This window comes from Chiroxiphia lanceolata, chromosome 2 (genome assembly GCF_009829145.1).
Source record: "Chiroxiphia lanceolata isolate bChiLan1 chromosome 2, bChiLan1.pri, whole genome shotgun sequence".
Classification (NCBI taxonomy): domain Eukaryota; kingdom Metazoa; phylum Chordata; class Aves; order Passeriformes; family Pipridae; genus Chiroxiphia; species Chiroxiphia lanceolata.
Genome location: NC_045638.1, coordinates 53,312,176 through 53,339,643, shown reverse-complemented (window position 1 = coordinate 53,339,643; position 27,468 = coordinate 53,312,176). Strand labels below are relative to the sequence as shown.

At 35.3% G+C, this 27,468-nt stretch overlaps 1 protein-coding gene across 7 annotated transcripts in view; it reads right to left on the bottom strand.

Annotated features, from left to right (window-relative positions):
• Positions 1-27,468, bottom strand: part of DACH1 (dachshund family transcription factor 1) — a 356,409-nt gene that overhangs the window by 50,885 nt on the left and 278,056 nt on the right. For all 7 annotated transcript variants that reach the window (XM_032679742.1, XM_032679746.1, XM_032679744.1 and 4 more), the window contains one exon: positions 82-233. In XM_032679742.1, coding sequence (XP_032535633.1) covers positions 82-233 — 152 coding nt within the window. The remainder of the gene's footprint in view (positions 1-81; positions 234-27,468) is intronic.

Below are 27,468 nucleotides of genomic sequence, written 5' to 3'. Positions count from 1 at the left end.
GCTAGAATGGTTTTATTAATTCAGACAAATCTGCAACTGGCTCCTCTCCATCCCTTTAAGCTGATCTACAAAAAGGCCTACCTGGATGTTAGTCAGAAGGGTCTCTATGGAGGACAATCCATCAGGGAATAAAAAAGGAGATGGAAAACCCGGAGGTAGTGGTTGCCCATGCCCAGTTAGAGAAAGTTTGTCAAGGCTGTCTCTTGCGGTTGGTGTGGAGAGCGGGGTCTCATCTGTATGTGATTGAAACAAAAATATAGAACAAGTTACGCTTGTCTGTTTTTATTAGACCTCAGTAATGGCTTCCCTAGTGGTTTCCAGAACATTTATTGCAAATTGGTTCCTGCTATCAGGAGAAAATGCTTTCTGCTGAATTTTCTTTAATGAAAAAGCTGTGGAGATACAACAAGATAACATTAATGAGTAACTTTATAAGCCTTTTAAATGCAGTCTCTAATGAGACTGAGTTTACAGTGCCATAGAATCTTTTTAAAACAAATATTATCTCACATATACTTGTGATAATATATTCAGGCTGACTTTATGGGCACCTTCCCAATTATCTCATTTTAGTTTGTGTTCTATTTGGATTGACAATAGAAGATTTTCTAGCATGACATATATTTTGTATATGAGAAGTCTTTGAATACGAGGCTTCCCACACAATTAACCCTTCCCACTCTTAATGGTTTCACTTACAGCTCAGAAGACTTTGCAACACCAAGAAAAACTGCAGCTCCTCAATACATTTTTCATTAAGAAAGTACACCTGATTCCCACAATTAAAACATGCCTGAACAATACATGAAATTAACAGTATGATAACAATCACTGGCCTAATTTTTTTAAGCATAGACATCTTCTAATAATTACTGCTAAACTCCTTAGTAGGATTTTTGTCACAATCAGATCTGATCAGTTCTGACATCACAACAGAAAAAAGCTCCCACAGTTTGAAGACTTCTAAGATTAAAGTTTCACAGATAATCTGTGAATGGATTAAGAAATGGAAAAAAGAAAAAAAAAAAGATAGAAAAACCTCATGATTAATAGAAACTTCAATACCCTGGTTGGTGGGGTTTTGGGGGATTTTTTTGTTTTCCGTGGGGTTTTTTGTTTGGTTGGTTTGGGTTTTTCTCACTTTCTGAAATATTTTTAGACTACTGTTGATAGGGTACAGAAATTTAGGTCAATTTCTTTGCACTAGATGTTAACCTGAATTCGTCAAAAGGAAAACTACCTATACATATACAGAGATACATATATGCATACATACCCTTCTTACCAAGGGCTCAGTCATTAACTGACACATTGATGTATCTCAGTACAACACAAGGACATCAGAATGTACTCTAGGTATTATGCAGATCTTTGCACAGCTATTTGACTACAAAGGAGTTCGTCAGACTTGCTTTTTCCCATTTGGGCTTTGATCATTGTAAAGTATATATGTTTTGGGGTAGTTTATTTTCTTTTTATTTATTTATTTAATTATAGTTTCAGTAATAGTCGTATTTCCCTATTTATTCTATCTTGTACATTAGAATTGTATATGAAAGTTGATGCTAGTTGCCTAAAAAGAGCTTTCCCTTGGACTGAGTGCAGTATTTTCCTAAGTGGACATAGTCTAGGCCCATGAAAATTGAAATCTTCAGTAACAAAGGGTTAGGCTTTGATGACCTCAGGACAAGAAAACCATAACTTGAGGTCCCAGTTTATTCCATCAGTTCCCATCACCATTACTCCAGAAGGAAGCAATCTCTATCAGCCACGCTCAGGTGCAGATTTCTTGCCCCATCTCTCATCAGCTCTGTCATGCTGGCCAGTATTTACAGTGCTGAAGTAAAAGTCTCTCTCACTATGTCCTTCTAGAGAAATACTAAAACAGGAACTTGGATATCTGCTTCTGGGCTGGTCCCACTGAACTCTTTCTATAGTCAGTGGGAAGAAGCAGACACTATCAGTTTAAGATTCAGAAATCTTCCGAACTCTCACAGGCACCTGCTGCAAGAAGAGGCAAATCTTTCTCTACAAGAGTCTTTTCACTGTAAGAGAGACCTAAGATGACAACCTCAGATGGAAAGATCTGCTTTTGGTGAGATCAATCCTAACATGGATGCTGTTCTTCCTACTTCACCATGGCTCAGGCTGAGAGTAGTCTACATCAGGAGTAAGACCCTGTTCCATATCCCCCATTTGTCACAACTCATGCCAAAATGACTCCCATAAAGTCATCATTTAAAAGCTTTCCAGGTAAAGGTAAGTTTACTGAAAGGAGCTGATGTTGACCAAGGAAAGCTTCAGTCCATTCAGAATCATAAAGGATTTTTTCAGCTATATCTAAGTTTTCCAGTCATGTTGCAAAGTGCCTGGAAAAATACTGGCTCTAGATTACTGAACCATTTCCAATCTACCTTACTAAGATTCGAAGTAGGCTCTGAAAATGTACTTTGTGGATGTATCCGCTGTCCTTGTGCTACCCCACAGCAGCATGGATAGCTCTGTAGTAATTTTGTAGTAACATACTAAAATTTGGCCATAAATACGATTTGCTTCTTTCTGACCTTTAAAATATTATAGAAATATTCACCACCTCATTAGAAATAATAAATTAGGTATTCCTGGGTATTGAAAACTAGCTTAGTTCAACTTCTCAAATCCTATTCTAGTGTGAAAAATCATTACCAAATGTTTTTTCCAAACTGCTGTTAGAATTGTTAGGCTTTCATTAATCAAAAGAAGAAAGCCAAAACTTAAACAAAGCTGGGTAGACAATAGATTGATAAACACTACACAATATTATTGCATAGCTGAAATTTTTTTTCCTCTGCTGAAAATATGGCTTTCCCAAATGATTTCTATCCAAAATTTAAAAAAAAAAAAAAAAAGGAGACAAAATGAAAAATTAAAAAGCCTCTTCTGTGTTACATCACTAAGTTTTTTTGGCTAAAGATTTTTTTATATCAGCGGTTCCAGTGAAGGTATTGCTCTTGCATGGTATAGCAAGAAAGAGTCGAATCACTAGTATGCATAGTGAAGTTGATTCATATAAATGAGAAAGAAAACTGGAAATATGTCATTTTCCTCTAGGTTTGGCAGCAAAATGGACCAAGGACCTCTCATACTTTCTAAGACTACTTGGAATCTTACTTCAAAATTCCATAAGTCTTAATTAATTAAAAAACTGCTCTTCCATGCAGTTGTTGAGATACAGAAAGCTCCAACACAGGCCTTGTCATAGAATTTAAGCAAGGGATCAATTTTTTTTACTGTATTACTACTTTACAATTTATTTAATTCTAAGCTTGCTGTACTTTGTGCATGCTCAAAATGTGGAGTTTGCAAAGATTTTTTTAACAATGTGTGGTATGGTTTCGCAATTGGCAAAGTAAATCAAAAAGGGTTAGAATGATATGAATTCAAAATAACATCCAAACTCTTATGTTACAATAAATAACAGAAACAAATTTACACTGAAGAGTAAGACTAGAGAGATGAACTTACTGTGAACTTATTTTAATGAAAGGTCAACTCAGAAAATAAAGTCAGACTAATGTGACTTTGTTTTCTTGATGTCCCATGTGAAATAAACTTTGAGTGTGAGTATGTTTGAAACAGAGTAAATGTACATATTATACACAGGAAGCATGGATATTTGTGGATGTGAGATAAGCGATGATTGAGGGAATCTTGAAAAAATGCATATTAAAGAAAAACCACATTGTAAACACAGCCAATTAAAACATAACCACATATCTTAGTAGCAAAATAATATGACCTCTTGCCTTTAAAACTTCTAAAAATATTTCATTCCTGCACAAATCCTCTTTTCTCAATAGGATCAGATATTTTCGTTTCCATTAGCCTAACATCTTTTAAACTGCTGCAGAGAAACTACTAATGTTCCTCTTAACCTATTAGCAGAGCAATGCTGCAAAATGATGAGCCCTTGCTGGGAAACAGAGATTTGGCATTTTCAGCCTAAACACATCAAAGGAAGTGTTGGAAGACAAGTCAGGGCAAAAGGGGAAATAGGGTCAGCCTACAACTCCATTGTCAGAGTGGGGAGCACAACAATGAAGAGAAAGGGGGGAAAAAAAGAAAGAACAAGGCAGAACAAAGAAGTGTTCAGGCCTGCCTTGGCTTGTGCTGGGAACTGAGATGTTATAAATTAACAAATAAACAAGGATAGGACAAGCTGTTACCCAAACCTCTGCAGTGTCTGGGCAGAGATGAATATGTGTCCTGACATATGAACTAAATCACCATAATAGGCAAGCCTGAATGCAACACGTACCTTTAAAATATTTCTAAATGCTACAACCACTACATCCATTGTTCTTCAATTTCCAAAATTCACCTGGTTTTGTTCAAACAAGATTTTATCTGTAAACAGCACCTGGTTTGGGCCAAATGCAACAAACATATTTCACTGTGTTTGGTTTGTTGCCATTCTATTTTATTCTTTCACCAGATAACATGGAACCAGACATCCTGGAAGCTGTGACAGCTATTTAAACAATAATAGATGAATAGAGGCAGCTATTCTCTTGTCTTTATTCCTAAAAGCAAGTAGGATAAGTTCAGACTGGCCACCAATCAAACTGGAGAACATTGATATTGTCAGGATTTGAAAGCAAGTCGTTATAGCTGACTAAAAAAAAAAAAAAAAAGACCAAAAACAAACCCTATACAGATTACTGCCATCCTGTAATCATTTAATGTTGTTTTTTGTAATGCATCTTGATGCTTTTCTGTTCTCTGCAAAATATTTCACGTGTATTTGTTCCTAACACAGGCTCACTCTTACCATTTGAATGATGAAAGAGGATTCTGTTTCTACTTTTTACTACCATAAAAATCTGGCGCATACATTTTTTTCTGCATTGTAGAAACAATCTATTCCATTTGGCTTAATATGATTTTGGCTTATGTTGTCAAACACTCTTCAGTACAAAGCTTTATATTTCACCTTTCTCAGAGTTAGAAGTTTCAAGTCTGAGAAGCTCTTCTACTTCAATTGAACTTTAATTGTGGATTTATATTAACACAAAAGAACAAGGGATCCCATGTCCTGAACTGAACTGAATACTAACTTCAGGCAAATTTTAAATAAATAAATAAAATCGTCTTGCCCAATTCCCATATCATTTGGGTGCTTTATAGATTTGGTCATTCAAGATTCACCCTACCTATAACGGGGCATTGCAAGATAACTGTCAAGGATGTTATGGACTGTAAAAGGAATGTACTGAAACAAACTCTTACAAAAACTTTTTTTTCAATCTACAACTTATTATCTTCTTTTCATATTAACAACAGTTCTCCAGGACACCCAAATACTCTGAAATAAAAGATTTGCAACTGTGGCAGCTGGAAATCAAGGGGGAATATAAAATATTCAAATAGACTGACTCGCTGATTGTTGTTTCTGTAACACTTCAAAGAGGCTGGTGCTCTCACAGTTAATAATACCATTGCAAATGCTGTCCACTGAGCTCTGTTTCTTGGCTTGGTATGTTTGCCTGAGGATTTTGGGAATAGTAACTCACCACTAATGAAATATGACTAAAAGATTAAAAGCCTACATGGAAAGGATCACAGCTACTGAGAATATGTTTCTCGGATGTGTACATTATGCGCAATGGCTTTGCACCTGATGCAGTCACTTATATTTGTACAAGTAGGTCTCATGCATCTATCTATCAAGTATACCATTATGGGTCATTTTCATAAGTGGCATGGCTTTGAAATATGCACATCCTCACTCGATGTAAAGGATTACGCAGAAATAAATGGACATAAGAACTTAGTTTTATACGTCCATTTTGGAGGTAGGTTTAGAAGCAGGACTTGCCCACCAACAGTAAGACTCAGACTTACTGACAATTCTATCAGATTTTAACAACTGAAAACACAATATTTTAACTTGATGTTTTTCCATTTTGGAAAAGAGTTTCAATTAATTTCCAGTATTCTTTAATCCTTTTAAAGAACATGCCATCTCTACAGATCATTCTTCACTACTGTACAGGATCACCGATCATACTGCAGTTGGAGTTGCCGTCATATTGGCAAATTAGAGACAGATGGAGAATCACCTCTTGAACACAACACTGGGGACCTCTCTTTCTCCAAGGTTCAGCAATATCCCTCCTATGCTGATACCTTTTAAGCCAATTTATCTATAAGCACAGAGGGAAAAAAAAAGGAATGTATTGCTGGCTTGAATAAGGACATGGAAGATTGGAAATGGAGATGACTTGACAAGGAGACAGACAGTAATCAGGAAGTGAGGAAACAGGAAAGTTGAGAAAATAGGGGAGAAGGACACTCAAGGTGGCCAAATACTTTGGAAAGGGATAATAGGATTGTGATTATGAGGTGAAGGAGGGGAGAAGAAAGAGTGCTCAAGAGCAAGAAATTTACACTGACTCAGCAAGATATAGACAAAACAGTCAAACTGTTGTTTTTTAAGACAACATATTTTGTTGTCTTTAAAGATCACATATTTTAATTTTCTTAAGGAATTACTGGTACAACATCACTATAAATTAATGGAAAGAATTGACAAAATATATCCAAAAAGCAAAAATGTATAATTAGTGGTAATGTTCCAGCTGTGAGGATTTCTTCAGGCTTTTTGGACTAGATCAAGTGCAGTGTATTCTTCATTTTACATGTCCCTAGGAGGGCCTCAGAGTCAATCAGTGCAACTTATCTAATTTTCTCTTTCAATAAAAGGATTATTTTAATAACCTTTATCTTCCTTTGCAGCATATTACTGAATAGGGCTGGGTCAAGCAGTACTGGTTGATTTATTTATTCTAAGGATTTCACAATATTTCAGAATAAATTATCATTCCTATTTTTAACCAAAGGTATTTTACCATACAACAGAATGTTAAAATGCCCATGGCATTTCTATTCTATGTACCTTGGCGTCATAACACATAATGTGCAAAACAAAATTATGCGGTTTCTCTATCCCCATAATAAAAAGTATCCTGTTTCCTCACAGAATTTTTCACACAATTTTTTTAAGTGCATTGAATAATCAGGAAAAGAAGAAATGGGATAGTCAGAGAAATATTCTCTATATATCTAAAAATCATAAAACACATATATCTTGAACACCCAACAATAAATTACATTCATTAACTATGAAGAAATTAAGAAATTAACTCTAAATTCCTGAAGAAGAAATGATGGTTAAAAAGGTATGCTAAATATTTTCATTTCATTTTTAACAACGTATTAGTATAAAAACAAGGCACTTTATAATATCATAACCTGCAGTTCTTAATTTTAAGAACTATACCCATTATTTCTTTTTTAGAGATTCTTAAATGCCACTGGCAGGAACTGGATGCAGGGTAAGGCTATCTATGTTTTGGATGCTGGAAAAAATATAAATGTATTTTACCGGTTCATGTCAAACATCCCAATTAGTACTCTGCTAACTCCACTCCATCAGACAGGCAATACTGAGTGCTAAAAATAATGTTTCTTGGCTTCGTAGTAATTCTATGAGAACTGCTTACATGCATATGTGTATGTGGAGCGTTGTGCAAATACACCTCCCTATAGGTTCACTAGTCATTCTCAGTTTCTTGTACAGTCATGTTGAGGGGTGTTCATGATCATCTATGCAGTAAAGGGATATCTGGTCAGGAAATCAAAACCCACTGTTCGTGATATAGCTATTGAATCTCCTTTACTGCATTGGCTCAGAAGCTGGGTCCCTCACGTAGGTAGCCTGATCATACATCCACCTTTCCTAAATGTATGCAGAACCAAATGATCAAGTCAAGTATTTTCAGTTAAGGTTAAATTCCTGATTAAAATCAAACTTCAAATCAGGGAGTGGACTTTAAGACTGCATAATGAATATATTGTACACTAAATCTCCCATTTTCAAAATTATGAATGTGAATATGCACATCTCGACTGATAAAAGCACTGTACAAGGCAATACATCCACAGTATGTATATTTATTTTGTGCTGCCTATTCCTCCCTCTAACTGCCTCCCTATGGCTACTGCAAAATGCAGAGAAAAAACAATACATAATGGAAAAATTGCATTTTAACAGATTTTATTGGATCATTTCAATGGCCACGTGATTTGCATTAAAAATCCTCTAGACATGTTTCATTAAAGTTGAAAAACATCTATTATTTGGGGATTTAAGATGATTTAAAAATAAGGAATATCGACAATATTAGCACTTTTGGCATTGTCCTCTAAAATAACAGCACTTCTCTTTTGTAAGCATAACAGTAGTAAGAAGGGAGTTCTTGATAAGAGCACAGCTGGTAACTTGTAATTCTCTGAAGATGAAGGTTTTATGTTAATACCTTCAACTGCATTGTATTCACACTGTTTTTTCCTGGTCTGTGTTAAGTTAATAATTCTAGTATTCATTCTCTTCAGGAAAAAATAAAAAAAAGTCAATGTTTTCAAGAAGTCCATATCTAGCTGTGTTGCAGCTATGGGGGACTAAGTATTAATGCTCCTGCTACCTGGTCACATGACCCATGTTCCTGGTAATCTGCTGACAGCATGAATCAGATGCCCAAACAGAAAATGAATATATGGTAATGTGTCTGAGCAACAGTCATCAGCTGTCATTCATTCAGCAACCCATAACCTGTCCCATACCCTCATCCCCCCAGTGCTGGCAAGCAGATGAGGTTAACCAGGCATGCTTGGCATCTGGTGTAAAGTGGCGGCACAGAAGTCAACAGCACTGCATTTCACAAATAAATATGTCAGAGAAGTTCAACAGAGAAGACAAAAGAGGTTTAAACACTTTGAATTTATGGCAGCTTATACTGGTCATCTGTCCCAATAGAAAAATATTTATTTGGTCAGAATATGTAAAACTGGATCTATTTATTAATGTAAGTGCTTTGTTTAACTGAATATACAGAACACCATCATGTTTCTTCTTATAATAACATGAGAAAATATTTTATTTTAGATAAATATATAAAATGTTCAGTGACAGTGCTTTTTGCAGAAACCCTATATTTAAAAACATATATTCTCTTCACTTTCCTGTAAGTTCCTATTAATTGCTCATGATTTTAATAAATTCTTTAACATAAAGGATACTACCAATTACCTCTAATATTTGCACTTACAATACATGAACCTATGAAGACCAGTGAATATGATGACCAGTCTAAAAATGCACAGCAAGACAGAAACACATTAAGAAAAGATGTTCCCGAGCTTTTGCCTCGCCAAAATTTCTACCTCAGATGTATTGTCAAAGATGCCAATAAAATAAAATAATCAGGAACCAAGTCAGACAGGCTGAACTGACAGAACTGCTACTGGGCAACAGGTTCAGGAATCCATGAACATGCAAGGAAAAGCTTCAAATGCTTTGGAAATGTAGGAGAAGAAACTCTGCTTTGAAAACAAAGTACCTAGGGGACTGTGTTGGTCCAGCCCTGCAGTCACACTTCTGAGAGGTTAAGGGAACAGGTGTTTTATCACCAACAGTTCAACAGCATCTAGTCTTTGCTTAAGTACCCAAATGGCAATACACACTTTTTACAGAAATATATGATCTAGTAACTCCAAGATCTTAACTCTTCTCACCCCTAATACAGTAATTGTTGCTGAAAACAAAAGGATGTGAAGCATCCCATTTTGACAAATTGTCACCAGGAAGGGTACAAAATGACTGAGCTGTTTTAGTATCATAAAGCAATGAATCAGTATACACAGAGGCTTCCTTATTTTTGGGGCTAAAACCCCCACATTTGCATAAGAGAGTACTTTTTAAAATTATCCCACAATATTTTTTTTTAAAGAGATATAATAAACATCCTTAATGTGTCTATCTATGGAATGGTTCTGCTACTCAGATGCAAATGTTGCAGACAATAACTGATGTACACAGTTTGGATTATACGGTTATGATATCCTAATAGAAATTTGGCTGTCTGCCTATGGGAATTCAATATGAGCTTCATAGTCTATAGCATCAGAAACAGTTCTTTACAATATTATAGCCACATTTCTCAAACCGTTGTCTATAGGTTATATCCTAATATCTGATTTTCACAGAAATCCATAGTAATAAACAAAATCCCTAAACCCCAGAGTGCTCAGAAACAAAACTCAGAATGAAAAGGCAAGCATTTTTACATCTGATATGATTTCTCTTGAAATTCATTCATCAAACATCTGCAACTAGCTGCCAGAATGTGTCCATTAGTGGTATTTCTATGGCATTCACCAGCTTGATGCTCACTGATAGAATAAAATGTAGAAGTTTTACCTCTAATGTTTTCTGCTCCATTTAAGGCATCCACTTTAAAGTGAGATTTGGCTTGCATGTGTCTTCATGTCTTGGAATATGTAATTTATGCTAATATATCAGAATACATATTAGAGAAGACAAAAAAATATCCTTTATGTATTTATGCATTATGGGTCACATTCTGCACTGATTTAAGAAGATAAAAAATAGTTTCAAGTAATCATGTAACATGGATCAGTTTGGTTTACATTAAATACAGAAAATTAAGGTACCTTACATAGCAAACATGCCATATACTTGCTGGTAAATTAAAATCTTTTCTGGGATCCAGTTTAAAACATTCATGCAAATTAAATATTCATTCAGTCTTTTATCTATATCATATCATAACATCAAGGAAATATGTGTTGGAACTCCACTATAGGGACAGATCTTCTTACTAATTCTGTTTCACATCAAAATTTCTGTAAATGTTTGAATGTTTATGCCAATAACGTAATTGAAAAATTATTTATTTCAATCCCTAAGTAACTATAAATGTTATGTAATAGAAGCAAAATACAAATCTTAAGAGTGGTTCAAAGGCTCTCTATGACTTTACTATCATTTATGTGTGTGATAAATGTAAATAAACAAAACCAGAATCAAAAGATCTTTACCATTATGGTACTGTGAACACAGTTACTGCCTAAACAAATGGAAACAAATTGCACAAGCTTTATTATCTCATTACACATTTAAGGATAATACTTTTATTCAGTATTCCAACAACAGGTTGGCTTTTAGCCCAGCTAGTAAAAAAAGCAAAAGCTGCATCAGGAAATGATGACCATGCACGGTTTTGTGAACTGCTGCACCCAGGAAATTGAGACGAGCAAGCCACAGAAACTTCAGTGATTTTTTTGTTCAGTTTTTGAAAGGCAGTCAGTGCTACTGACGAAGTCTGTTTGTTTACCAAAATTTTAATGTAATGAGTTCAAATGGTAAAATCCAAATTCTTCTTTAATTATTATTATTTTCAGGATCACTTTCCCTTGTCTTCTCTTTGTCCTAGCTGGTCTACAAGTCAGTTTATTCTACCGCTTCCTACAATTTTTCCTTACATCTCAAACATTTTTCTCAGTAACACATTGTTTCTAAAGTGTCTTTGATTCAGCAGTTTCTTCCCCTTCCAAGATATGAAGAAATTAGTCTGCTTGTTGAAATTTCAAGACCAGAAAAAAAAAAAAATCAAGACAATATAGATATGTTTATATGGCAATGTGTAGAAAAGTTCAACATTAGGTCCAGTGATCTGAAATACGAGCATTTTACTATACTACTTTACTACATCTTTGGTTTATAAAAGACGACACCACTATGTAACACCACACTCTTCACAGAGGGAATAAAGTTGAATCAATGATCTTATCCTATGCTTAATCTCAATTCCCCAAAAGATTAAGAGCACAGAAGATATTTCTAAATCCAGCATTTGCCTCACAACTCTTACAGAGTGTGCTAAATTTGTGTTTCAGGTTAAGAACAGGAGGAAAAAGAGACCCAGGGGAGCATATTCAGAAAAACTTTGCTTTAACCCTATCACTATTTTTGGATGTTCTGTCTTTGTACAGCATTAAGGTATCGTACATTCCCATTATACAACAGATGTTAAATGCAAAGTAAAAAAGTCAGTTATAAATGATTGATGATCCTCCTTACTATTTCAAAATAAGTCCTGATTATTTATATAGTTTTGGACACTGCTTGAAAGCATCATATTAAACCTAAACAATTGATCCATTTTTCACTGGCTTTTGTGTGTAATGTATTATGTATGTTTTTACATTCTTCCGTGTAAAAGGCCCTGGTGTACAAGAAATGTTTAGAGTTTTGAGTGCTCCACCCAGTCCATATGGTAGGTTTGCACTGTGTGCAAGACCTACCTTTTTCCACCAGGCCCATATGGCAGGCTTAAGCTAGCCAGGGTTTTCTATCCTCCACAGGGGCCATATGGTAAAGAGAGCTCGGTGAACACTCATTGACCTTCTATTAATATTTTACATGTCTCTAGCATATAGACATACATACAGACATATATGAACTGATCAGATTGAGCAGGAAAGACTTGGCTCCTGAAACTTTAGCCACACAAACAATACACACATGATGATATGGTAAGAGATGTGAAAACTGGGATTTTTTCAGTTTTATTAAAAAACTGAGAAGTCAAAAATTTATCAAATTATTTGATAAACTCATCTAATGGTTTCAAATATTTCTACAGACTATTATTTAATTTTGTTAACAAACTGGTACATATTAATACTGACATTTCACTATTAGTTTTTGATATTACCTTACAAAAATGGAACTAAATCCCTTAAATCCACCCACTAACAAAGGATGCATACTATAGATAAGGAAAATATTTGTTTAAAGGTTCAGCTCTGTGTTGCTCTACTAATAGCATGTTTTGAGCAGGTTATTTCTTTCTTACTGTATATAAGCAAACTTCGAATAAACCAGAGACAATAATTCAGTATAGACGGTAAACTACATGCAGAGAGAAAACAATTGGTAATCACATGTAAATACGTCACTATTTGTTGCAGGCACAATACCTCTACCCTTAATACACAAGTAAAACGAAGAGAGTATCATCTGAGAGCCACAGTATCTCCCTTCTACTGTCTGTACATTTCCTGAACCAGTAGAATCGGATACCACAACATGAGTAAAACAGTTGCATTGGGTTGGATGATTAGGGACATGGATTTAAAATAAATAAATAAATAAATAAATAAATAAATAAATAAATAAATAAATAAAAGATGGTAACTTTAAATCATAATTCGCATTTTCAAAGTGATTACTTTAAATTTGATACAGTGTTATAATATTTACAACTAAATCTAAAGCTTTTCTGTAATTCTGAAGTAATTTAGAAACCCTCAGAATCTTATTTATACAGGAAAGATGGAAGCAATTTGCAACATGAAAGTTTTATTGTACCTACAATCTGATTTAAGAAATGCAACAATACTCCCCAGTAGCAGAAATTTTACAAACAACTTTTACTTACTTGAAACTCAGAATATTGGGAAATAGGAAAATGATAATATATTGTTCTTATTCATAGGATTTATAGTGCTTTCATCTGGTTTCCTCTTGTTTCAGTTCATATAAATAAGCCCTATGCTGTCACATGAATATTCAAATATTGCAAAGAACTATCAGTGTTGAAAATAAATATCATAAAGAATTCAGAACAAGTATGCATGTACATGCTCTCATAGTTTATTTTTGTATATAGCATTTATGTTTTGCTTCACAAACAATCAATAAAACATGGAAGAGTTTTCCACAAGGAATTTATCTTCTCATTTCAAAGGAGCCAAATAACAATAAGCATTTTAAGAAACTACCAGTATTTTATTAAAGATTAAGAAAGCCTGATTATTACGTTCCTGCCTCTTCTTTCTATCTTCCTGCTTTTGATCATTGCCCAATACAGCTAAATCAATGAGGGGGAAAAAAAAAAGATTTATGAATTTCAGGGGTTAAGAAACATGACCCCAAACTCTTTAAACTTTCATTGTAGGAAAAGCATAGCATATAGCTTTAGTATTCATTTATTCCCTTTATTTCAGTAGCTCTTTTTTTGATATATTCTCTATATTCTTTTGCATGTTCTGATTCTGCTTCCAATTTACAACGTAAATTGTAAACAAACTTTTAATTCTGAAAGTTTTGTCTATCTGCACAATTGCTCATAAAAATACACATGCAGAGCTCCCTTTGTGATTGGTAGGGTTTATTGAGTGCCTAAAAGAGATGAAGGGTAGAATTCCTCTGTCTAGGCTATGCAGTCTGCCATGGAAGCAGTACTCTATAAACAGGGACCTAAATTCTCCATACAATAAAGAAGAGAAGGTAGGTATCTACCAGATGCAGTTGTTAACAGTGCTTAAACTTTAGCAGCGAGATTCTCCATCTTGAGGCTTTCACATGCACCTTCTTCATTTCACAAGTCATGTAAAGAACTAAGAGGACTGTTTGAGAACTGTGTTTCACCAGTATAGATTCTGCTATATAATTTGGAACATAATAAAAAGAAAGGTACCTTTTTAGATAGTTAGATAGCTAGATCAATCAAATGTTTATTTGTTTAACAGAATTTAGAGATGGAGAATCCAGTCATAATTAAAATTATTAGCATACTCTTAAGAAGTCTATAGTGTTAGCATAGCTCACAATTTCAAACACATTCTTATAAAAGTATAAACTGTAATTTTATGCTTTCTCACTGAGTCAGCAGCTTTCTCTTTTGGGAGAACATGCTAAATTAATTGACCATCTCAATTAAATGCTGTATACTTACATACATATAAACAAAGAAAAGCTATGAGCCTGACTTCATAAATATAATTTGGTGGGATTTTGTTAAAGTTTAGATGTATAGATTTGTATTTGAAACCCTCTGAAGGTTACAGGGTGAAACCTTCCAACAATATCTCCAAGTCTTCAGGGACCAAATCCCATTATGTGGAGTTCAGTGAAAAGGGTAAACACTACCATAAAGAAATACAAATTGCACATATTTCCCATTTAGCCAGTGTCACAAAAGTTCACCATTTAGAATTCTAACCAGTTAGGACTTATTCTTGGAGGTCAAGTACCTTGTGAACCTTGTCATCTCACTGATGACATCATATCCCATCCATCAATTCTTTCAGGAGCACACTTGCCATCTGCTCAGCATGCTATAATAACTTATTAGACATATTCACAGGGTAACAATCTGTACAATGACACTGTTATCTTAATGCTGGCACATAGAGAGATAGCAGCCATCGTTCCCCTGTCACAGCACAATTATTCTACCTTCCAACTCTAAAAGAGAAGTTACTTGGATATTTTAACTTACTATTAAATCACAGAGAAACAATGAATTCTCATCAGATACATGTATTTTAGGCTTTGTTGTGGTTTTTTGACTGGGCACTGATAAATTAAAGCTATAGTACAAAGTACCAAGTTCAGTTTGATATTACTGCTTTGCACCTTGAAAGTTTCTGCAGTCATGCTCATTCTTTAGAGTGCAAAATAAATAAAAAAACACACAGTACAATCATGTGCATACAAACAGCACTGAAATCCAATTTATTCTTTGCAAGCATATTAACTTTCTAGAACTAATGTTACTTTTTATCTACCTGTCTTAAACATCTATTCTTTCTAACAGCAATTGCTAGGTAGAAATTAAATATGCAGACAAAGTGCTAATTTGAAGCCTTAACATGTCTTGAAATCTAAAGGCAATGTGAAATTTCATAGATGCCTGCATCTCTGCAGCTTTTGTAAAGCATGTTAATACTGAGCATGCTTAGCACAGCTGTTGTCACAGCACTTATGACTTAATGGAAGTCCACTATAAATCTCCCTTGACCTCAAAAAATACTTTCAGAAAAAGGGCAATATTTATTTTGCATTACACAGAATTCATCCTCTGTTCTTTCCTTTGGCTCGTCACTTATTCCAGCTTACACTGTGATCAACATTGTACTAAAATAAAGTCAAGTACAACAGCCGCTCTCTGCCCATCAAAACTCACAGACGTCTGCCAAGCACTTGTAACAGCTGGTGTTACATTAATTAGTTTAAACTATTTATTTCATCCATCTCCAGAGCAGATTGAGCAAAAACATTAGAGATTATTCTAGCATCTGTAAGTGCCCTGCAAACATTAACCAACCAAAGTTAAAATATTAGTCATTAACTTATATCATGTGTAAGACTCTACATTTATTGTAAATAAAAAAGGAAATTCTGCAGTTTATCATAGCTCTAGGAAGTTTTCCTTGATTGCCTTTTTAAAAAACTGAGTTTAAACTTTTATAAGACTTTGTGCCCATAAAGTTTCTTTCAAAAAAAATTATTACTAGAAAGCTATTATAATTCCTGGCAGCATGGACCATTAAGCAATATATGACAGGGACTGGGTGACTCAGTGGATTAGTCAGAGGTTTTATGTCCACTGTTGGAATCCATCCCTAAATACGGTGATCAAAACAGTGTTATCAAACGGTTGTAAAAATCTCAATTAAAATCACTCCTATAGCATCTACTAAGTTTTTAGTGGACAACATAATAGATCTTCCACTATTGACAGAGTTCTCACAACTATCTGTTTTCTTTTAATAGGCTGAGAATGGATGCTGGCAAAAGAATGTTGATTATAAGAGGTTCTAATGCCACATTCCCTCCTGAAATGGCTCAGAAACAGAAGCCAATGCAAGGATGGCAGGAGTAGGCTCACAGCCACTGTCCGTGGGCTCGCCTCCATCAGAAATAAAAAGCTTCCAACCTTGCTCAATGAAATACTTAATGTGAGAATACTTATTTTTAACGCCTAGGGCTCAAGAAGGAATTCAAAGTCCTGTGCAGATGCTTAAGGGGTAACTCCTTCCTCTGTAAATCAGCACAGAGGGAAACAAAGGCACAGAGTTGTGAAGTGCTTTGCCCAAAGTCACACAACAGGTTATCGACAAAACCTGAAACAATCAAAATCTCCTGACTCTCACCTAGTTCAGGCACATAGCTTCATGACATTTCTCAAACAGTATCAAAATCCAATAGCTTACTTGCAGAATAAAAAAGCAGGTTCATCCATATATGCAGTTTATTAGAATCAGACTCTTACACATCAATGTCCTCAAGTCTGATGAGATTTATTTTTTTTTTCTGAACTATACAATTGAAATGCATGTTGCAATAATAACTTTTAAATTGTAGTTACTTAAATTTAATTAAATGCAGCTAAAAATAATATTCTATTTTATCAGATTAGAAAGCTATACCTGCTCCTTAAAATATTTGCATTTGCAAACAAAATTCATTAACAGATTCAGTTTCACTATCTGAACAGTAAAGTGAGAAAAGCAATCTGACATTCACATACAACAAAGATCACAAAGATCCTGATCCTGTGAGTTCTTTAAAGCTCTGACTGACTTGTTATGGCTTGCTATGGCCATGTAGAAATGAATGTAAGTGATGGGAACTGAAATAAAAAATATCAGCTATTTTCACTTTTTAGTCTTTTTCTATCTCCACTAAACAAGATATTTTTCTCTTTGTTTCATTGATGTTACATCTCTTTTCCTCTCTCTGCATATGTGGATGTGAATATATATGGATGTGTACGTATGCATATATGTATCTATGCATATATTCAAGATACTTACTGAAATTTTTTTCTGCCCACTGCACAGTGGTTGCTCTTACTTCACCCACCAGCCAAAAAGGCAGGGATATAGTTGATGTCAAACTTGCTCCAGACCATGCAAGTGAAAGTGCCAAAGCATATATAAGAATGGCCTCCTCAGACAATACCAAGAGCTCTTTTTCATGCTCACTCTTTATTGGCTTCGACAGACAGCAAGAGACAGACACTCTTTTCTATTCTTAGGTTCTCAGAATTTATAACATGCTACATCTGCCACATATCTGTTGGGTTACATGGGTACTGCTATTCAATTATCCATTTTTATTTTTATTTTTAGTACAAGGGCCATTGTTAAGACAACTTGTTGGACAGCCTGTTCTTAAAAGGTAAAAAACTACAACAATCACATAACTACTGATCAGATGAGACAGTGTTCTGACTGCAATCCTTTCTCAGAAAAAATATATTTCCAGTTCATACTACTTCTAAAAAATAATCTAAAAAAGTATACTGAATCTCACCACAGAATAAGGAATATATGATTGTTTAACTAATGTCCTATAAATGATTTATTTAAAAAGCCTGTTTTAACCAGTGTTCTTTAACTTATACTGACCACCAGGTTCTGTTTTCATTTACACCACAATTGAGGCATAAACAAAGGCAGCAGGGGCCCTCACAGAGATCTCAACTCCCCCTTCAAATTAAAGGAATAAATTTCATTATAAACTCTCTCAGTATAATAGATTTCTTCCATTCTTGTTTATTTAGTTAGTATTGCATGCTCAATTTTTATTTTCTAAATACAACTACATTCAACAAAAAAATGTTAAAATGCTCCCAGTTCAACATTCTGCTTTAGCTCTTGCGGCGATCGGTTTAAATGTACAAAAGCTACTGGCCAATTTAGATTTTTGTTTTCTTTCCTCTATTTCTTTTTCCTTGTAAAATTCCTCTTTATGCAATAGGAAAGTTAATTGCTAAACTTTGTTACAGAACCCTTTGTTCTTGCTGAAGTCACTTTGCTTGTCTCTCCTACTGTAAGGACACCAAATCCTAAAAGCTGGCAAGAATGCATATGTTTATTTCACCATTGCTCTGCAATTACTGAATGCCACTTAATTATAGCAACAGATGCTCGAGTGTAGGAACCAGAAAAATCAAACGCCTCATTTCCAGGTTATTTTTTTCCATTGCTTCTGCCAACAGCAGATGTGTGAGCCCCTTGTGCTCTGGCGTAAATACTTATCAAATCCTAACAGGTCACCTATGTCACAAACAACATTTCAGATGCAACTGTTTCACCTGATAATAGGCTCTGAAAATAAAACTGTGAGCTGTAAATACAATGTATTCGGAATGAAATGCCATAATGTGAAATTGCTTTTTCTCCAGCTACAACAGAAGTCCTTGACAGTTTTTGGCAGTGATAAATCACCCTCCCATTAATTGTCTCCTCTCTCATTGTGAGGTGAGCTGCTAAAAGGGGCAGTCAACAAAAATGACTTAAAGGACAAATTTTGGCAAAAAGACAATGAAGAAATCTGTCATTGCTAAACCTCCAGTAAACTGTCATGAAACAATCAAAATATATGTAGCTGAAGTGGTTATGTCTTTGTTAGAAAGGTTATAAGATGATAAGTTTATGGTTAAAACAGGGAGCTCAGAGGGACCGAAGTTGCAGGCCCTTGAGTCACCATTTCTCCACGTGTTCTTTAAAATTGTATGCAAATCCTAATAAGGCTCAGTTTACACAGTGTTTGCTGGTCTCACCAACCCTATTTTCTGACTTTTCTACCCCCTCGCCCCAGAAAACAGAAAGTCCCTGTGAAGGCATGGCACTGGCTATAGTAATTCTTGCACCCAGATAGATCCTTCCTTTTCAGTGATTTAAGCCAGAGAAGAAGACAGTGAGCACTCCACAGAAGCTAATCCCTCCATCTCCTGGTGTTAATCAGAGCAAGACCCTCTCACTGAGTGGTTTCCATAGACTGAGAAGCAGTTTTTGCTTCCTGCAGAACAGGTAACACTGCCAACACCCACACACAGACCCAAGACGGGGGCGTATGAAACAATGTCTGCTACTTTCTCAGAAATGACACTCACCATGTTTCATGTCACCTAGCCTGGCTCCATTCTGCAAATTACTCTTCCCACTGCAAATTTTCTATAGACAGAACAAACCAGAAGCTCTTGCCCCAGCATCCTGCTCTGTAGGAGAAAGAGTTCAAAATTTGGCAATAATTTAATTTTTTTTTTAGGGTTGCTAATGTGTAAAAGGTAGGGAGATGGCTATTAGTCTTACTGCCTTCAGACTGCCTCCACCTCTATGGCATGCAGACAGAAGATTGTATGTTTAAGATCACAGGTTATCCTTCATGTAGGAGGAGCAGGGGATGCTTGTCACATTCACACCTCCAGAAAGGGCAACATTTCTCCAGTTAGAAACAACATGGTGCTGTCGTTTTATAATTAAGGTTGTTGTTTTTATTATTATTTCATTTGACGAGACTGAGTACTGAAAGTATTCTGAGAATAAAAAAAAAAAAAAAAAAAAAAATTCTATTTACCTGTCAGCAGATGGTTGGAAATTTACCATACACAAGGTTAGAAAATGATTTGTTACTAATATGCCTGTCAAGGGCAACCTCTGAAGTTTGGTTTTATATTTATGTTTGTAAGAAAATTACAATATAAATATAAATGAGTTGCATCAGGTATTTAAACTAGACTGGACAGGGCACTAGAAAATATATGTCGGGAACATTTCCCGCACCAGCAGAAAGATGAACTAGGTGACCTAGCATGTCTTTTCCACCAAAGACTTCTACCACTTCTGTATTAACTGAGGATGATTGATACCAAATATCCCTTTATGCTACTACCCCTTTTCACTTTGCTGCATATTTGTATGCTTTCTGCGGGAGCTGATATCTCAGGAGAACAGCTATGGGGAAGTATTAAAGGGGATTCTTCATCCCAATGGTTGAGAACTGAAGAAGGTCAAACAATAGCTTGTGTAGCCATAGCAGCTTTGTTGTCATGGCATGAGAATTCTTCACCAGTTCTTCTGCTTTTACAAAGGAGCAGTCATCTAACATTGTGAGGTGTCTGATGTAAAGCCTGCTTTTTTGACATGGTTATCACAAGCTATTTTCTGTCCAGACATTTACACAGACCTTGTGTTATCCATGATTTATCCTCAATCCGTGTTCCTCAATTGTGCTTAAACATGGTTATAGTTGTAGTAAATCACATGTTGAAACATGCAACTAGAAGGAACCATACAGTTATCACTAGCACTGGAACATTAAACAATAATACTCCACTGAGCACCAGCATCATCAGCAAGTTTCTATCAGCCTGATCCTGCAGTCCTAGGACAGGTATTTCCCCTTTCTCCTCATCTCCCTCTTCCATTTGGAACTCTTTCAACAGTTACTTAAGGACCACATTATAGGATCCCTGTGGTCTGAGAATTATAACCAGCTCAAATTTTAAAAAAAAGCCCAAACCAACCAACCATACAAAAAGTCCCCAAGTCTCAACATTCACTTCAGAAGAATACACTGAATTTTGCCAGGAAATTGTACAGTTTGTCTTTCAAACTGAGAAAACATAGTGACAAAGTCTATATGAACATTACATTAAAAACTAAGAATAATCCAGAAACAGGTGGAAGGCATTTCAGGAAACAAGAACTGTTTTCTGAAAGAAAATACAGACTAATCAGGAGAAAACTGAGAAATTTCAGAGATTCCTAGGTATGCTCTAATCACGTGTGACTTAAATTTTGCTAAATGTACTCTGTGTACATAAAACATCTCTTGAATGACAGAAAAGCAGAAGAAATAAAGTGATTGAAGTTTTCTGGTTTCCTTTTTTCTTGGTGATGAGCCAGTTTGAGAGCTTACTGTGAGCATATGGAGATAGCATATTTGCAAGTCCATCTCTGGAGGATTGCAAAAGGCCCTTAGCTTGTGAAAAACAGCAATGTTATTTTTTTTAACGTTCCCTATATTTAGAGATTAAATCGCTCACTGCACAAACCCATTTGGAACAGGCGAGAAGGTGAAAAGGATAATCAGTACAGTCACTGGTCCGTGTTTCCTAAACGCTTTTGAAAACATTACTGTGCGCAGGCATAAAATTAGCGGCAGGACCTTAAAAAGGCTGGCATTTAGCATGACTTTTTGGAAAGTGACACCCTCATTTTTTTCTTGTAGGATATCATTAAATTTCAATCGCCCTATGGCAGTGCCTTTCCATTAATAACCAATTCACTGTGTCACTTTGGCTCTCCTTTGAAATAATGAGCCTTTGCTTCGCTTTAATAAATTTAAACATATTCTCAAGGCCAGGGAAGATAGGAAACCGCAAATGGGCTGAGAAAAACACGATTCATAAATCCTTAACTGCCTGAGATCGTTGAGAGCAAAACAAAGTAACACTCGTAAAATATTAAACAATCCCAGCTGTATGAGTGAAGCTTCATTAACAAAAATGGACTATTTACTGCCTTCAACAGAGCCTGTGGGTGGAAAGATTCAGAGAAATCTCCTTTAGAAAAACACTGTCATCCTCATTTTGATTCTTTAACCAACTGATGGCACGGTAGGTACTTATTTTGCATGGCCATATGCAGAAACATTTTAGCAGAAAATTAACGATACTCTGATTACATTAAATACCACAGATCATGCTTCATCATATAAGCAGGAGAAAAGAAGACAGAGAAATTTAGCATATATGTTGTCAGTGAAGCATTTGGATGCCAATCGAAGTAAAACATGACAAACTTTATTTAAATCATAAGGGACTTTTCTAGTATTCTAAAGTAAACAGTGCAATATGAATAATGACAGAGAAATCAAGCGATGTCATTGCTTCTGCTAGGAAGGTTTGGTAATTTATTCTACAGTGTTAAACTTCTTCTTGCTTTAGCCTTTATGAACATGCAGCTAATTTTGTTTATATACCCATTTGGTACACAAAGGAGCAAATCCTTTTTTTTCGGGCTTTCACGTCTAACATTTACTTAAATTCCACCAGAGTTTTGCTCAGGTAAGAAAGGCAGGCTTTGACACATACTTTACTGTTAAGCACACAAAGCTGGACCCTCAGATTCATGAAGCTGATTTTGTGCTGATCAGGTAACATACACAAACTCTCACTGGATTAACGAAAGAAGCTGTGAAGACAGATCTTGCCTCCCAGATATGCCTCTAACTCCACCAGCTCTTTGCTCTACGTCTACATAGGTCCCGCCACTTCCCCTTCCTCCCTGGGTCTGAGGCTCCAAGGAGCTTCCTTACAGTAGCACAAGCTAAAACTTCTGCATGTACCCCCAGGAACAGCAGTCCATAATATTCCCAAATCCCTTTTCAAGCTTTGTTGAAATTTAAATTACAACTAGTAAGGTTTATATATTAATTTGGAAGACCAGAAAAACAGCCATAAGGATAGCACAGAATTTTTGAAGTGTCTACAGCAAGAGTAACCTTTTGTGGTATCATGGAGGTGTTTTGTTTTTTTTTTTTAAGACAGGAATTGCATACAAGTTTAAAGAAGAGTAGAGATCAGTGTCAGTTTACTAAATGCTAAGAACCTCGAAGCTCTATCTCTAAAGACAGGCTGACAATTGAGTGGACAGAATGTCAATACTTCTAAACATTTCAAGGGTAAAAATATTGCTTTTTACAATCTGTGTCATATTTAAAGCAAGAAAAGAATTTGGATTTTTTTTTTCTTTTGTTGGCTGTCAGCTTTTTTTCCTTTTATCACAGTGAAGAGCATAATTAGAGTATTTAACACAAATACATGGTGCATTTTTTTTCCCTAAGGAACAATAGTTTCAGCCTAAATGCAAATATGAGCATAATAATTTTTATATTTTAGTTAATAAACATTTAAAAAACCCCAAACCTCCAACATTCAGTTTATTTATTTCAAGATGTTTCTCTTGTCTGTGAGAATCATTATGTACTTCTGAAAAAGTGAAAATCCTTTCTTAACACTCAAAGGGGCATTTTTATCCCTGCAGAGGCATTTCTCTTTCCTGTTTGAAAGGCTAGGAATGCACTTAGCCCTCATAGCTTCCACTACCTTCAGTGAAAACCCTGAATGCTGCTCAGGAGTTATCACCTTATAATCATTAGAGCAGTCATTTCTGTGCTTAGTAGACCTTCACCGTAGCTGATTTGTATAATCAGGGTTAATCTATTCTGATTGCAAACATCCATACCATAAAGTTTGAATGAATTCACGCTGATGCTCACTCAGCTCAGGATGCCCTCAAGACTTCCATGGAAATATCCTGTAGGAGTTTTGTCTGGTTTTGGAGGTGATTTCATCCAGCATTAGTAAAGATGCTTTACCCTCTCTTCCTCTGAATTTTGGAAGAACTTACTTGTTCTATCAGGTATAAGAAGAAATAGGGTACAAAAAACAGTAGTGAAGCATTAGCAGCAGTGGTAAACCAGGAGCTCTAATACTGAGTTTACCTGTCTGCATGAAAGCAGCAATTAGGCTTTTGACAATAACAACCTCAGACAGACTTGGAAAGCAAAGTTACATTTGCTCCAAAGATTTTAGGGGTAGGAGAGGGGCTATAGGTGGTATGTTATTCAATCCAATGCAGGAGAGAAAGTATTCATTAATTTCTCTGCACACTAGGATTTTCCAGTGAGAATTTTTGGCGACTGTTCTCAGAAAAAAAAAAAAAATCTAATCCTATTGGAACCTACAGGAATACTGTAAGATCCTCAAATTTCACAATCACTTACAAATTAAAAATTAAATGTAAGGCCATGAGGACTTAATTTTTTAAATAATGAAGCAAGTAAAAGTTTAATTTAACATATATGAAAAAAACTAAATTTATGAACATCACTTGTGGTCCATTCCCTCTACTGTTTTTCTTTGCTGTTATTTTAGAATTATAACAGATCGAATGTTTCCCAATTTACAGTCTTGCAAACTAATGTCAGGGAATGCTTTCACAGATTTTTCCTATTGATGTGCTATTCAAACAGGTGCCTTCTCCCAGAGAACAGTTCAGTGTCTGCCTTATCCAGGTAAGATCCCCCTATCAAGAATGTCTATCAGAATAAGTTACTATGCTATTCATGATGTAGGTACCCGTCTACGCATTACTAAACTGAGCTCACTAACTTAACTTCTCAAAAACAACCAAGGGCCAAAGGTTAAAGACTTTTGGCAACTATCAGTTTGCAGTAGGTTTGGACTGGCCACCTAGAAGTTAAAAAAAAAAAAGTCCTCTATGCTCCATTACCAGTGCTTTGAACCATCTAGTCACATGGATTTTGATGTTTTGCGAGGGTGAAAAGAATGCAGATTGGCATGAGAATACCACATTAATTCAGCAGTTAAATGGTTCTTTGAGAAGATTCATTGACAGAAAAAAGCATAGCTGTCTTTCCAGGTCCTCATCCTCTTTGGGCCTATACACATTTTCTGTGAAAAGTTGATTCTTTTCCTTCCTCCCCCTTTTTTTTTTCTTTTTTTTTTTTCAAACAGCCTTTTATCATCTAACATGTGAAACAATTGTAATGTGAGGCATGTGAGCAGAGAGCCTTTGCCACTGGGCCCTCATAAATCTTGCCAGTTCCCAGTGAACAACACCAAATATTTGCAGCTGAGGAACATTTGGTCTGGCTTAAATTAACATATCTCAGCAGTCAGAAGTCATTAAGCTTTGCCAGTGATTTGAAACCATTTTTCCATTTCAAAAGCGACACTGGCTGTTACTTATTTTTCTGGATGAAGAAGGTGGTAAGGAACAAAAGGAATGAAATGAAAATGGGAGATACTAATGAAAAAAAATTGATAAAAGGGTTTTGAACTGCCTTTGGTAAATTTGTTATTAAGACTCTTTTTAAATAGCAAAGCACTTATGTATAAGATCAAATAATAATTCAAGATAATACACATTAATTTCAGTGGTAAATTATGTGATTTAAAGGCTGTGAAAATGTATACTTATTTTCTTTCTTAATCCCTTGTGAATATAGGCACTATCAATTTTAAAAGCTGATGAAAGCTTTAAATTAAAAGCAATAATCCAACCTTTTTCAATTAAAAGCTGGAAGTGGATTAAATACTGGAGTAAAGAAATGCTGCTGTTGTGCTTTTCAAAGATCACTTCTGATATGGTCTGTTCAGATGCTGAGGGCTGGAAAAACACCTCAGGTCTGAAAATACCACCATAAAAAAAAAATTACAAGCAAGCAAAAGAAAAAAATAGTTTTAAGGTAACTAAAATATGAGTTCATATTTTCCAAACCTGTTATTTCTGTATTATTTACATGGCATATAACTCCTCTGTTCATTTGGTAGATAAGTCATCATAAGAAAGATGATCCATGAGAGTCACCCAAGGCCAGAGTTGTCAGAAAAAAAAAACCACTTCTCCACATCTGCAGCTATGTTTAGTGGTCCACAATTACATAACTGTCAAAAATTGTGTAAAAAATGTTTCATTACGAACTCTGAAACGTTTGTCAATTTATAAGAAGATAAACATTGCAAGAGATTTTGATATTTATATTGATTGCAATGCAGTTACAACTTCTGACTTTCATGTGCATAGCTAAACTGAATACACTTATTCAAATTAACAGTAATTATAATTTTTCAGCCTCCAATTAGTTTTGATAAAGTTTTAATAGACCTGAATGTTTAAGATCCACATTACTTTAGGAAGATATTGACTTACACTTAAAAGCATTCAAGTTTATGAGGCACTACTAAAGACAACCCTTCCATTTGAGATCTTTCTGAGATTTCCAAACTTTTTAAAGTCTCTGCAGCTTGAGTAAAATCAGTTCTGTGAAAAAAATAGATATTCTATTATTCAAACTTAAAAGACAAAGAGTTCTAGAAATAAAACATTTACTGCCAACTAGGGTATGAAAAGTTACCAGGACAGCTATATAATCAATTAATTTTCTAGGTGGGCTTTTATTTCAGGGGATTTTATTATAAAAATAATAAATAATAATAATAGTAATACAAAATCTTCTAAAGAAGACATTTGAGAATACAAGTGGTCCACATTATCAGTGCAATGCAAAATGAATTCCATGATTCCTATACTTGACCAGAGAGCAAACCATGGCACATGGGGCCCCAAATATGAGAAACAAGAACAGAGCGTTTGGGAATATGAAAATATTAGATTAAATGTGCTTTGCATTCACAGATAAATGGTTGTGTTTTTCTTCTCTCATAAGAACACGACAAGCAACACAACAAAAATGAAGCAAGCATCTCATTTATTCACTGCTTCTCTTAAGGTCATGTTATAGTTGAAAAACAGCAGAAAAAATCTTTTTCGTGTTTTCTTTCATTAACTCCTGATAACATTTCCTTACTGATTGACAGGATCACAGGGCGGCTGAGGTTGGAAGAAAACTCTGAAGACCACCTAGCCCAGCTCAACCGAAGACTGTGTCCAGTTAGGTTTAGAATAGCTTCTTGGAGAGTCTCCACTGCCTCTCTTCACCACTCTCATAGTGAAAAAAGTATTTTCCTATGTTCCACTGTAACCTCCTGTATTTCAATTTCTGTCCACAACCTCCTGTCCTTTCACTATTCTGTGTCACCAGCCATTCCACTGTTCTCTGTCTATGGTCTAATCCATTTGACAATAAACCATGTTATCCTTCACTGAAGAAACAGAACAGGTCTGTGAAGTTCCCTCACATTACACAAAGTTACCCTGTGTGCAGAGGTCTATTTTTGTGACCACAACAGAATGATGGAAGCACACAGCAGGCCTAGAAATCAATTAATCGCATGCATAGATATTTTGCCAAAAATATGGCTGCTTTCCGAGATCTGTTTTTCCAAGATCTCCAAACTTGTCATCATGACTGGTGATGCAGAGCTGTTATGTGGGAGGACCCAATAAGGTATTGAGCATCTTCCTCTAAATTTAATCCTAGTTCTCAGT